The sequence below is a fragment of the Aethalodelphis obliquidens genome, unplaced genomic scaffold, assembly GCF_003676395.1.
Source record: "Aethalodelphis obliquidens isolate GAN/ISIS:26980383/991018 unplaced genomic scaffold, ASM367639v1 scaffold37, whole genome shotgun sequence".
Classification (NCBI taxonomy): Eukaryota; Metazoa; Chordata; class Mammalia; order Artiodactyla; family Delphinidae; genus Aethalodelphis; species Aethalodelphis obliquidens.
In genome coordinates this window covers 10,339,755-10,354,342 of record NW_020837981.1, presented here as the reverse complement: position 1 = coordinate 10,354,342, position 14,588 = coordinate 10,339,755, and the positions used below count along the sequence as shown (strand labels likewise).

General features: G+C 37.8%; 1 protein-coding gene across 6 annotated transcripts in view; it reads left to right on the top strand.

The window, feature by feature from the left end:
- KAT6B (lysine acetyltransferase 6B) overlaps window positions 1–14,588 on the top strand; it is a 195,391-nt gene that overhangs the window by 24,556 nt on the left and 156,247 nt on the right. For all 6 annotated transcript variants that reach the window (XM_027129789.1, XM_027129788.1, XM_027129790.1 and 3 more), the window contains exons 2-3: window positions 808–877; window positions 4,530–5,408. In XM_027129789.1, the coding sequence (XP_026985590.1) occupies window positions 4,788–5,408 (621 nt within the window). In that variant the 5' untranslated portion in view covers window positions 808–877; window positions 4,530–4,787. The remainder of the gene's footprint in view (window positions 1–807; window positions 878–4,529; window positions 5,409–14,588) is intronic.

Genomic DNA, 14,588 nt, shown 5'->3' with positions numbered 1-14,588 from the left:
CTTGTAGCGAAGAGCTGCTGTGTTACATCTGTTTCTGCCTAGTTAACTCTGTTGGTTGGTGTCAGATGAGAGCTAATTTTGATATTAAATTGAGGAGTGGGGTGTGTGTCTGTGGCCGCGGGAAGGGAGAAAGGGGATCCAAGGTTGCTTGGTTGTTTTGTACACTATCAAAGTGCAGCTATTCACAGTGTTGTTTTACATTTATTTTTTGCCTTTGAAGTAAAAATGATCATTACTGCCCTGAAATGTGACCTGTACAAGCACGTACTTACTATTGTGGAAAATGGTGCATCCTTCTCTTAGGTGCAGTTATTGGCCATATCTTGATAGTTCAATCAGTACCTAGATGCCAGGTGACCTTTGGGACAAATAGTGAATGTTGCCTGGGAAAGTTAATATTGATCTTTAAACAATGTTCGACTTTTTTTTTTCCTCCAGACAAAATGTTATACCTGCCTGGCTATTTGAGTAATAGTGGGATTTTTTATTTTTTAAATGATGGAATTCTTTTTTAGACTCCATCACAAACCTGATTTTTTAAAATGCGGAGAACAGGTCTGGCCTTAAAGAAGAGTGAAAGTTTACTTCTTTAGGCACTCGCTGTGGGGCTTCATGTCCTGTCCTGAATTCCATGTTCTTAAATACCCTTTAGTGGTATGAAAGAGCTAACATACCACCAAACATAGTATACCAGTAAATTCACTGCAGCTGTTTGGATTGAATAGTTGTGGAGATCCATAGATGGTTGCTGAATTTTAGGGATGTCCTTATGCCCAAATTAACATTTACATTTTTTTCTTTTGGCAGATTTGCCTGAAGATCTGGACAATCTTCTTTTTTGTCATGGACTGTTAAAACACTTGGAGTTCCAATTCTGGTATTTTCCCTTGTTTTATTATATTTTTAAGATATAAAATGTCAGTCTTGTTGAAATGTGTTGGTAATGGAGATGAACAATTCTTTTGATTGTGGTTAAGATTGTGGTAATAGCTTGTCATGAAGGTATATTTTAAGTGTTTATTAGTTATGAAATGTGTTTTGTTTTAATGTATGTTCATTTGCTTGTGTAACCAAAATGCCTGAAAGCAACTTTGCAATATTGAATACTTTTCTGTGACCTCTTTTCCTGCTTCCTGCAGTTGTATTTTGTGCAAGCAAATTAAATTAGTTGATTCATCCTGAATAAATGATGAAAGATGAAATAATTATTTGGACATGGTGAAATGTCTTCTAATGAAATTTTGCCCCAAACCATTTTACCTTGGAAAGATCAGCTTCCTGTTTTAAACTTACTAAAGCAGTGTGATTCCTGTGTTCTATCGTGAAAGTGGTTGCACTATGAAAGCCAATGATTTCATTCCTAAATACACCTTGTTCCAAGTCTAACAGTCAGTAATTTATATAATGACACAAAGGGGAGTGCTTATTAGATTTGCAGATGACATAGATGACAGAATCAAGATTCAAAACAATTTTTAACAAGTTGGAAGACAGACTCAAACCAACAAGATGTACTTGAACTGTGATAAAATTTTAAAATCCCAGCATTTAAATTTGCATAAGGAAGAGAATGAAAAGACTCGGCTTGACAGAATTTTTGAAAGAATATCTGGGATTTTCAGTTGGACTGCCTGCTTGGCATGAGACAGTTGTATGGCAGGTCTGGTAAGGAAGTTCATGTTACCTTGGGTTGCATTTATAATTGGATAATGCCTGGAATGCCAGATTTTAAGATGGGCATTAGCCAAACTAATGAGTGACCAAGAGGAGGAGGTGCTTGGAAACCTGTGATAATGTGGGCATGTTAAAGAACTGGGATATGAGTGGTCCAAGGTGGGGCTGGAGGTAGAATGGGATTTGATTGTAGCAGTTTTCAAAAGATACTTGTTTTCAAGTATATGAAGGCTCCTCATAATTAAAGAATTTCTTGAGATTGTTCCAGGGGAACTAGGACTAGTGGGTAGAAGTTATGGGAAGGCAGATTTTGGCTCCTGTGAGCAAGAAATATATTACAGTTAGAGCTGTCCAACAGTGGCATGAGCTGTCTTAAGAAGTGACAAATTCCTAATCACTGGAAGTATTTTGAGACTTTATGGCCTATCTGTTGGGGATATTGAAAAAGGGATCTTTTACTGTTTAACTAGAGGTTGGACTGGATAACCTCAAAGGTCCCTTTAGCCCCAAGTTTCTAAATCTGAGGGGAGAAAAATGGAGTGAACCTACAGCTTACTGATTGCAAAAAGGACAATCCTTTTTAAATTGCCTCTTTCAAGCTGACTGAACTAGTATAGTTCAATGGCCTAATTGTTTTCAGCAACAGAATCTTTGAGAGCAAATGTTAAACTCTTCAGTGTATCTGGCTAAAGTTTTGAGGAAAGACATTATTTTCCCCTTTGAGGTACATTAAATGTAAGTAAACAACCAGAGATAACTTTAATTTTATATTTTATGAGACATTTTTCAGAGTGTGTAGACATTGTATTGGATGGAAGTGATGATAGCTACTATATACTGAATATTAGATACTGTGTTCACTTAATTCTCTCAACAATCCTGGGAGGGATATACTGTTATTTCCCTACAGGTAAAGTGATGGAAATGTTAAGTCATTTTCCCAGGGTTTCTCTGCTAGACATTGGTAGGACTGGCATGCATACTATTAGTCTAATTGCAGAGGCGGAACTAGCTAGAGCAGGCAGTCATGGCTCAGGTGAAGATAGCGCTGACTTAGACTTTAGAATAATGGCATTTGAGCCTTGAGTCTACTACTGACTGTTATCCTGAGTGAGTTCCACCTTCCCCTGAGCCTCAGTTTACCCATTGAGTCATCCTGCAGATTACATGACAAGTTATACGCAAGCACACCCTGTAAACTTTAAACTATAAGAAAGAGTTAAGATGTGGATATTATCTGTGAAGAGCAAGGTTAGAGCCCAGATATGACCCAACTCCCAGGCCAGGATGCTTTGGCCTGGTGCTCTTGGCAGGTGTACTCAATACCAGATTGGAGACCTAGGGGATTTTTGTGTACACCAGGAGGTTCTCAGAGAGCAGTATCACTCCCTACCTGGTATCAGATTTGTACAAACCTTGCTCGAATTGAGCAGTTTCATGAGCTAACTGGGTAGTAAGACACCTAGAGTTTTCCATTGTTCGAAAGGTGACCGGTTATGTTACTACATTAGTTTCAGTTTTCCAGCCTGTGGGTTAGAGAATGTCACCAACCCTCTTCAAAGGGATGGGAAAACATGATTCTGTAGAAATGGCTCAATGGGAAATTTTCTTACTTGTGAGACTTGGGAAATAGAATGTTTAGCTGAAATAGAAGAATCAGGATCATTGCTTTTTTTTTTTTTTTTGGCTGCACCGCACATCTTGCAGCATCTTAGTTCCCCAACCAGGGTTAGGGATCAAACCCAACCCTGCCCCATGCAGTGGAAGTGTGGAGTTCTAACCACTGGACTGCCAGGGAATTCCCTCTTTTTTTTTTTAAATGATTAAATGAATTTATTAATTTCTTTAATTTGGTCAAAAGTATCCATCAAAAATTTTCAGCAAGCATCATTTTAAATGGTGAAATGTTAGCACTATTTCCTTTATAATCAGTAAAGGATGAAAATAATCATGATCACTACTGCACTTCAACAGTGTGCTGAATGTACTGATTAGTAAGACAAGAAAAAACATCATTCTAAATGGTGACTCTACATTTTTTACATTAAGTTTAGGAACAAGACAGAAATGCCTACAATTACTATTATAGTTGACATTTTTTTGAGGTTTAGCAAGGGGAGGAAGACAACAACATAAAGCAATCAATATAATTATTGGAAGAGAAGTAACAATATAATTGTATACTTAGAAAAACCAAGAAAGTATAGAAAAACAATACTAGAATTAATGAGCTATTTTGGTAAGATGGCTAAATACAAATCAAACATTAAAGAAATAGCTTTTCTATGTTAACAATAACCAGAACGAAATGGATATTAGTAGCATATTCCACTTACAATAGTGACAAAAGTCTAAAATATTTAGAAATAATTTAATACAAAAGGCATAGAATCAATATAAAAACAAAACACTACAAAATCTTTCCGTCTTTTTTTTTTAAGTTTCAGATTTTTTGCATAAGTTTAATATACTTCCATCAAATTTTTTGCATCATAGACTTATTCTTTGATGTTGATTTTATGTTTATAGTAGACATATATCTTGAACCACTGTCATGTAATTTTATTAATTTCAGTAAAGGTTATCCATTAAATATATAGCTTAGATGTGGTCTCTTAAATGCCCCATGAAAAGCTCATATAAATAACGTGTAAAATCCTAAAAGAAATTCCTTCTCAGGCTGTGACCCAGTTTCTGGTTGGCAAATATAGTCGCTCTGGCTTTGTTACATAATACCTGCCTGTCATTACTTCTGTGGTCATTTTGCATCTGAAAAGGTAATACTAAAGAGTCTTTTAATTTATTTTTAGAAGTTTCATTATTAAGAGCCTTTCCCCCCTTTTTAATCCTTTAAGGTCTTGATTTCCTGTTTAAAGATGTTCTTCACCCGAATGCAGTTTTTCCTGTTGGTCAAATAAGACAACTATCAACATTGCCTGTTTGTCCTCTTTTTAATCTCTAAAGGATGGATGTTTGTAAGATGTTGCTTAATATGGTCTGGAATACTCTGGCCGTTTGTTGAATTGTAAATGACTTTCAAATGTGCAAGTTCTGTTAAATACAAGGAGAACCTCTATGGGTAACTTTTGTACTGAAGAAGTCATTTGTCAACCATGGTAAAACTTGCAAACCCACTTTATACAGAGTGGATTCTTGAAGCTATACAGAAAATAAAAAAGCAAAAGCAAAGGCCCTCTGAAGAGAGAATCTGCCATGCAGTCAGCACTTCCCATGGGTTGGATAAGAAGACAGTCTCTGAACAGCTGGAACTCAGTGTTCAGGATGGCTCAGTTCTCAAAGTCACCAACAAAGGCCTTGCCTCCTATAAGGACCCAGACAACCCTGGGCGCTTTTCATCAGTTAAACCAGGCACTTTTCCTAAGTCAGCCAAGGGGTCTAGAGGATCATGTAATGATCTCCGCAATGTGGATTGGAATAAACTTCTGAGGAGAGCAATTGAAGGACTTGAGGAGCCCAATGGCTCCTCCCTGAAGAACATAGAGAAGTATCTCAGAAGTCAAAGTGATCTCACAAGCACCACCACCAACCCAGCCTTTCAGCAGCGGCTGCGACTGGGGGCCAAACGTGCAGTGAACAATGGGAGGCTACTGAAAGACGGACCGCAATACAGGGTCAACTATGGAGGCTTAGATGGCAAAGGGGCTCCGAAATACCCCAGTGCTTTCCCATCGTCGCTCCCACCTGTCAGCCTTCTACCCCATGAGAAAGACCAGGTAAGTGCAGAGAGAATGTCAATACACTGTAAATATTGCCCATTTGACTTGTAGAGTTTCAGTTAAGTTTTATACAGACATAAGTTCTGAGTTAAGTGTGATAAAATAAAATGTTTTGCCTCAGAGCAGGCTTATATATTTTAAGAGGTATATATTGTTTTACAGTATAAATTGTTCTCTATTGTTTTACAACGTATTAAGGGCTTCCTCGCTGGTTGACTAAGAATTTAATGTGATGATTATGTGGTTTGTTTTTTAAACTATGATTGCTAATCCGTGGGTGCTTGAAGGGACCAGGATAGATAACTTTAATCTTCCTTCCTCAAGGCAGGATCATATATATTTCAAAAATCCAAGAAAGGCCATTATATGTTTTTCTCTTTTAAAATTATTATTTATTTTTTTAGCTTTGTGAGGTATAATTGATATATTTTTCCTTTTATTGTTATTTCAGAGAAGAAGGATCTATAGACTAATTATTTTAATACTGATAGTCTGTGCATTACTGGAACTGTTTTAATATGTGACCTAAATCCTGCCTGTTTCAATTTAAAGTCATTTGTTATTGTTCACTTCTTAGCAGGTGAAAGTAAATGTTTATTTTGTCTCATACTGTATCTTATAATCTTTGGTTTCTCTGGGCCTTCTGTCATTTCCATAATAGTTATACGTATATGGCAGATTTCTCCTTAAGTTACTGCTACAATTTAAAGTCTTTGGTTAAGTAGGATTTTCCTTTGTTTTATTTCAAAGCTATTGAAATTACTGCCCAAACTAAAACCAAAACAGAGCAGTAGCAAATTGTTTATAAAGGTTTCGGCCCTCCAGTTTGCGGGCTTGTTGTCTGTCCTTTGGGTGAGTGGATGCATTGATAGCAGTTAACTTTACACCTTGTAAGCCATTAGCCATTGTTGATAGAAAGGGTGATGGTTGTATGTGCTAACTGCATTTTCAGAAGTGATGGAAACAGTGTTAGGAAAAGCTGTGCTCCTGATGACTTGTTTTTCCTCTTTGGATACTGTTGCGCATAAGATAGACCCTGCTTCCCTTCTTGCCTTAAGCTGATAGAGGCCCAGTTCTACAAACTGGGTGGGACCAGGTGATTTGCCTTTCCACAGACCAATCGAAACCCTAGAATTTCTTTCTTTTTCTTTTTTTTTAAAATGTATTTTTTTAACACCTTTATTGGAGTATAATTGCTTTACAATGGTGTGTTAGTTTCTGCTTTATAACAAGGTGAATCAGCTATACATATACGTATATCCCCATATCTCCTCCCTCTTGCATCTCCCTCCCACCCTCCCTATCCTACCCCTCTAGGTGGTCACAAAGCATCAAGCTGATCTCCCTGTGCTATGTGGCTGCTTCCCACTAGCTGTCGATTTTACATTTGGTAGTGTATATATGTCCATGCCACTCTCTCACTTCATCCCAGCTTACCCTTCCCCCTCCCCATGTCCTCAAGTCCATTCTCTACATCTACGTCTTTATTCTTGTCCCGCCCCTAGGTTCTTCAGAACCTTTTTTTTTTTTTTTTTACATTCCATATATATGTGTTAGCATACAGTATTTGTTTTTCTCTTTCTGACTTACTTCACTCTGTATGACAGACTCTAGGTCCATCCACCTCACTACAAATAATTCAATTTCGTTTCTCTTTATGGCTGAGTAATATTCCATTATATGTGCCACATCTTCTTTATCCATTCACCTGTCAGTGAACACTTAGGTTGCTTCCATGTCCTGGCTATTGTAAATAGAACTGTAATGAACATTGTGGTCCATGGCTCTTTTTGAATTATGGTTTTCTCAGGGTATATACCCAGTAGTGGGATTACTGGGTCATATGGTAGTTCTATTTTTAGTTTTTTAAGGAACCTCCATACTGTTCTCCATAGTGGCTGTATCAATTTACATTCCCACCAACAGTGCAAGAGGGTTCCCTTTTCTCCACACCCTCTCCAGCATTTATTGTTTGTAGATTTTTTGATGATGGCCATTGTGACCGGTGTGAGGTGATACCTCATTGTAGTTTTGATTTGCATTTCTCTAATGATTAGTGATGTTGAGCATACTTTTGTGTGTTTGTTGGCAATCTGTATATCTTCTTTGGAGAAATGTCTGTTTAGGTCTTCTGCACATTTTTGGATTGGGTTGTTTGTTTTTTGATATTGAGCTGCATAAGCTGCTTGTATATTTTGGAGATTAATCCTTTGTCAGTTGCTTCGTTAGCAAATATTTTCTCCCATTCTGAGGGTTGTCTTTTCGTCTTGTTTATGGTTTCCTTTGCTGTGCAAAAGCTTTTAAGTTTCATTAGGTCCCATTTGTTTATTTTTGTTTTATATGTATGTTTTGTTTATTTATTTACTTTTGGCTGCATTGGATCTTTCTGCACGTGGGCTTTCTCTAGTTGCAGCAAGCAGGGGCTGCTCTTCTTTGCTGTGCGCAGGCTTCTCATTGCAGTGGCTTCTCTTGTTGCAGAGCATGGGCTCTAGGCACGTGGGCTTCAGTAGTTGTGGCTCGTGGGCTCAGTAGCTGTGGCTCGCAGGCTCTAGTGCACAGACTCAGTAGTTGTGGTGCACAGGCTTAGTTGCTCCACGGCATGTGAGATCTTCCCGGACTAGGGCTTGAACCCGTGTCCCCTGCATTGGCACGTGGATCCTTAACCACTGTGCCACCAAGGAAGTCCCTCATTATATATTTTTAAATTTATTTGTTTGTTTTTGGCTGTGTTAGGTCTTTGTTGCTGCGCACGGGCTTTCTCTAGTTGCAGCGAGTGGGGGCTACCCTTCGTTGCGATGCGCAGGCTTCTCCTTGCGGTGGCTTCTCTTGTGTTGGAGCATGGGCTCCAGGCACGTGGGCTTCAGTAGTTGTGGCGCACGGGCTTAGTTGCTCCGCGGCATGTGGGATCTTCCCGGACCAGGGCTTGAACCCGTGTCCCCTGCATTGGCAGGTGGATTCTTAACCACTGCGCCACCAGGGAAGCCCTAAATATTTTTATAAAAGCTTATGCCATCAGGAAATTCCTTAAGGGAATATAGAGCCATTTCTTGATGGCTTTGGATATCTGTTTTAAATATATATAAATTACTCTAAGGTATATTAAGCTTTTATAATTATCAGGTGCATGGACTAATTCAGGCAGCTTTAGGCAATTTAATAGCATGTTTTAATAATTTTGTGGTCCAGGGGAGTATCAACTTGTGATAGAGGAAATACTACAGATTTTCCACAGTCCCTTTCCTATCCTTCTCTTTAACCTTGCCCATCATTTCTTGACATCCTTATATTTTTTTCATACAGCATCTATACAGAAGTATTTTTAGTCTGAAGGAAGACTCATGTCTGAAAGTGTCTAGAATTGAGAACAGAGTGATTTATTGCTTATCATGCAGTTGTTCCTGCTCTTTTTATGGTGCTGATCTTTACATTGTCCAGTTAGCATCATCATATAACAAGGAAAGCTGAGAAAATATGTCCTAGAATTTTTATTTGATGAAATTTGGGGATTAGTTGTGTTGAGTAATCATAATCTAATTTTTAGAAAAGGACAAATAAACATAAATGAAAATCAGATTGCCGATTTGGCCAGAATGTATTGTACTGTTTCTATTGTATATTACAATAGCCTTTTCCCTTGAAAAATGTAATAAAAAGTACATCAGAATATATTGCCCTTTGAGATTACAAGGGATAAATAGTTTAATACCCTGTAAACTTTCTAGGTCAATGTAATAGAAATTCTTAACCTGGGTCCATGAATGAGTTTGGGGTAGGTGGGCTAACAAATCCCCTGAAATAGAACAGTCGTTTGTATCCACACGTTTTCCTAGGTTCAGGGTCTGTAGTTTTTATCAGATTTTCAAAGGAATCTAAAGTGTCAAAGACCAATGTGAACATTTTTGTACTGTAGAAAATATTTTGAGTTTCTTATACTAAAACCATATATGTATGCTGGTTGCTGGCTTTTGATTATTCTTGCTTCAGCTGTTGAACTTGGATCTATATGTCGATTAGTTGTACTATAGCTTCATGTATATAGGACTTGTTCTCGTATCTTTGAAAGGCAGATTATCATTGTTCTTGATGTGCTAGAGGTCTGTAAAATTCACATTGTGGGAGGACATTTATGGTATAAATGGCCACTGTACAGAGATGAAGTCATTCAATCACAATTAGCCAACTAATGGCTTTCAAGAAGCTGTTATTCTGGTTACCTTTGTTGAATAGTTTAATTGTAAAAAAGAAAAGAAAAATGGTAAAAATAATAACATTTCTTAAGTGTTAAAATGCTGGCACTATTCCAGGTGCCTTACATTTACTGTCTCCTTATCACAATAACTGTGAGGGCCATAGATTATTATCCTTATTTTATAGATGAAAAACTGAGGCTCAAAGCCTAAGCAGTTTGTCCAAGGTCACTTTCAGAGCTGGTGCGTGGTGAAGCCAAGATTCTAATGAAACAGTCTGACTCCAGACCTCTTTACCAGTGGGCTGTATACTTGGTCAACAGGGGTGGCTTTTCATTAACAGTGAAAGTATCTCTTCCATTTCCTCAAATGCTTAGAAGCAGTTGTCCCCCAACAAATAGATTTCTGGCAGTTTAAATTTGGTAGTTGCAATGAGCTTAGTACAGTTTTTAAAGCAGGCACTATTTATAATATTAGCAGTATGGGAAAGCAGTAGGGAAAATAGTAAATCTGTGTCTAATTAAATGTAACATCATCATCATTCCTATGCATGACTGGTAGGAGGAATACAATGCAAGTTAAAATAGAAGAGCTCCTTCCTTTCTGAAATGTAATTGCACATCTTCTGATAGTCTAGAATTCAAACTGGATATTACCATACTGGCTCCTTAGCGTAACTTCTTTGTATTTATTTAAGAAAGCTCTCTTTGGTGAGGTGATATGGAAATGAATTAAACCACTGAAGATAAAACTTTATCTTTGACTTGGTGAGGGAACTCCTAAAGGATAGTATTAGTGTTTCTCATTAAAAATGGTAAAGCTCAATTAGGTCAGATTATGAGGACTTTGGAAAGTCACATATTCTAAGACAGACTTCAGTTATTACTATACATTTTGTAGCATTAAGATTCCATTTGAACATTTGGGCTTTAGCATTTTTATAAAATCAGTTTGGTTCAATTTTAAACATTCCTTGGTATTTCACTTTATTGGGAATATCTTCCTAAAATTTATTAAGTGTCAAATCTTGGTATGTTTCTAGTGCAGTGCATAGTATGGGAACTCTCATTCTAGGCAGCTATAGTTGGAAAGAGAGACACTTCTAATACCAGGTAGGGCTTCTGATGTTTTTTTCTTGAAGAAATGAAATAACTGTATTACAATCTTATGAAAAACCTTCTAACGTAATTACCACAATGTACTGTCAATAAGAAAAAAATAAAAATGAGTTTCAGAAGGAGCACAGATGATCAGAAATGGGGTTGAGAGACAGAACTATATTAAAAATCACTTTTCATGGTCTTGGCCTGTTCAGTTGTTTATTCTATTTGTCCCCCACCTCCTTTTAGGGAGATATTTTATTAGGGTTTTTGGTGGGGTAATTAGTATGAAATATTTCCATAAATAGAAGATTAATGTACATCCTACATCAGTTTCTCGTGTTGTGTAAATGGTGTAATTTAAAGAACTTTATTTTTACGGACTTCCCTGGTGGCTCAGTGGTTAAGAATCCACCTGCCAATGCAGGGGACATGGGTTCAAGACCTGGTCCGGGAAATCCCACATGCCGCGGAGCAACCAAGCCCCTGCGCCACAACTACTGAGCCTGTGCTCTAGAGCCCCCGAGCCACAACTACCGAAGGCCGCGCACCTAGAGCCCATGCTCCACAATAAGAGAAGCCACCGCAATGAGAAGCCTGCGTACCGCAAGGAAGAGTAGCCCCTGCTCACCACAACTAGAAAAGCCCACATGCAGCAACAAAGACCCAACACAGCCAAAAATAAATAAAATAAAAAGTAGATAAATTTTTTAAAAAAAGAACTTTATTTTTAGATTTTCTTTTCTTCAGTTTTCTCCCTGCCCTAGAGAGACCCTCCTCATCCCCCTCTGGAACTTTTCCAATCTCCCGTACTTTGTGAAGGACCATTCCCTAGTCCATATTGTTCTATGATGTGGCAGGCTTCCAGAAGTTTCTCAGCCCTAGGAGAACTGTTCATGGTCTCAGACAACTCTGGATCTTTTTGACAGAAATGTGTGTATTTTTTATCTGCTAATTATAGAGTCCAAATGACCTCCTCTCTGTTGTCCTTCTCAGTTCTCCTTTGAATTGGTGTCCTTTGTATTGCAGATGTCACATTTCTCAGAGTGCTTAGTTGTGTGCATTCAACTGAAAGTTGGATAAAGGCCTAAATACGGCAGAATACACTCTTCCATATTCTGTAACCTGAATTTTGGGATCAGTATGAATGAAAGTAGGTTTTAGAATGACTGAAGTCAGACAGAAACCTATTATATAATGTGAATGGCTAGGTGAATCCATAGTGCTGTTCCAGGGTCAGGGAAGGAAAAGGATTGTGTTATGTTGTTCCTATGGGTAAGCTTCAGAAGTTCTTCAAAATAGCACTAGGACTGCTTTTGTGAGCAGATAGTACCAGTTGCTGGGGTGTTGTTGAGAGAGCCCTCAGATTGTCTAAGACTAGTTAGTCGGGTCAAGGGAAGGATGCGTCTTTCTCTCGCACTCAGGAGTGACAGCATGTTCCACTTTTGAGCTTTTATCGAGATGGGACTTGTCTAGACTTCTAATGAAATAGGTTTCAGGAAAAATAGAAACATTATGTCAGAGGATTTTGGACTCTTAAAATGAGTGTTAAGTATTCTTTTTAACTCTTTGGATCTTAGATATGTTTGACATTATAGCTGCCTTTTCCTGACCTTGATGTGAATGATGTATAGAGCAGTCTATTTTTTGATTTCCTAATGGTATTTTCTTCCAAGCATTAAGGATGCTAAGGGTGTAATTTCTTGACTAATTTTGGATATTTTCAGCAGCTTTCAGGAATTTACTCTTGTGTTCCCTATACCTATTTGGATTATAACAGCTGTGTTTGTTATACTTTGAGTGCTAAGAAAAATCTATATTTTGTAGCTTTGAAGTTATTTAACAGTTAAGTGTTGTTTGCTGATTTATTCTGACCATATCTTGGATGGCGAAGATTTTTATAATGTTTCTCAGAACGAAGGTCTATATTCTTTTTATATATTTTATATTCGTAATGTAAAAAGAATACACAAGAAAATGTGATTGTTTTATCACTGCAATAGCAAATTTTGATTGGAAAATTCATGACTTTTTGTTTTGTTTATAAACTTAATTTTCTTGGCCTATACATTAAACTACAGTAGATTTGATTGAACTGTTCTTCTCCAGTTAAACCAGCATTTCGCATGTGAATCTGCATCTTCTCAGGTACTTTGATCTCTCCAGTCTATTAATGTTTCTGAGTACATAAACATCAATTAGCTCACTAAATTAAAGTTTGCAAATGAGTCAGCCATGTAATTTGTGACATTTTCATTTAGCAGCGCCATGAGGAAAGTGTGTTTTGTTTGTGTGTGGGTGCTCTTATCTCACTGTCTTCAGGTGGTGATGGGGAGTTTATAGAAGTAAGAGAAGGAGGCCTGGCAGGGCTCATTGTGAAATGCCAATCACTGTTATCATGCTTATGCTTAGGACTGGACTGCTTTCCCAGAGAAGTCTCTAGGAGTTGCAAACTGTATACTGTTGTTCTTCCTTTTATAAGCGAACCTTTTAATTAGCAGAATATTAATGGTAGAGTGTAACTTTTTTTTTTTTGGCTTTGTTTTGTGAAATGTAATACATTGAAAGCTCTGCGAAGTGAACTATATAGGCAGAGTTCTAGAGTAAATGATATTAGATTTAAACTGTGAGGCTGGTTTCTTCAAAGATACAAAATAAATACTAATCAGTGGTCTAAGCAAAATCCAGGAAGGATTTGTGTTAATTTGACAAGTGGGTTTAGAATTCTTTAGCCATTATTTTTTAGAAACCAGCTTTGTTCATACATCCTTTCTCTAATTTGCTTCACTTTTGATCTTTGATAAAACCAGCTGCAATTTTGTTTCATTAACAAACTTAACTGGTTAACAGATGTTTGTTTTGGCTTGATTGCATCCTTTCTATTAGAAACAGCATAAGCATACATAGAAACCATGCTGGGCCTTTTCCTGTCTGTAGCTAGACAGGCATTTCAGAAGAGCAACTTAATTTTATTTACAAGTTCAAATTTTTGTTCCTCTGTGCTATTATAGTAGGTATACAAACATTTTAGCTCTTGTTTCTCCTGTCAGGGAGGTCTTTTGTTCCTAATCCTCCATCTGTTAGTCCAGTACCACCCCACCCCACCCCCTTTTTTTTAGCATTCCAAAATCTCAGCATGCAGAAAAAGGTATTGCAGAATAGGTAACTGAGATATCAGTGACTCTTCCACAGTTCAAGGGAGGGAATGGGACTAGCCTGGTAAATTTAGATAATTTCTTCCATCTTCTTTGATGTTGGGAAGCTGCCATATGGAGAGCAATGAGGCCTACAGGAAGGAGGTGAGCCTTGGTCTGGGCTGCCTGTGATACTCACAGTGGTGTGGGCTGGGAGCCAGAGGCCACGCTTGAATGTGTCTGTAGTAGTTTCTGATGCCACCAGGTTTGATTTTTGTCCATGGTTGACTTCCATGCTTGTGACTGTCTCAGATCATAAATGCGATGATGAAGTTCAAGAAAACAGAGAGTAAAGATTATATGACGTAAGAGAAACAATAATAAGAGCAGCAAAGAGTGCTCAAACTAAAATCTAGTATTAAGGACATGAAATGATGATTCTTGTTTGATATTTGATCAACTAGTTTCCCAAACCGGTATTTTAATATCATGTACAAGCTTCTACCTTATATCGAAACCCAATTGCAGCTGTTGAGCCTTGAGATGTGAGTGAAGCAGCAGAACACAGAATCTGCTAGTGGAAGAGTGTGGGCAGTTTGAAGAATATAAGCTGTTCCAGCTACAGTACTGGCAGGACGTGAGGAGACTGGGAAAAGCAGGCAGTGGTGGGAGCCAGGAAGACGATTCCCCCTTAACTTTGTATTTACGAAATTGCAATACTGCAGAAAAGTTGAAAGAGTAGTGCAATAAGTGCTA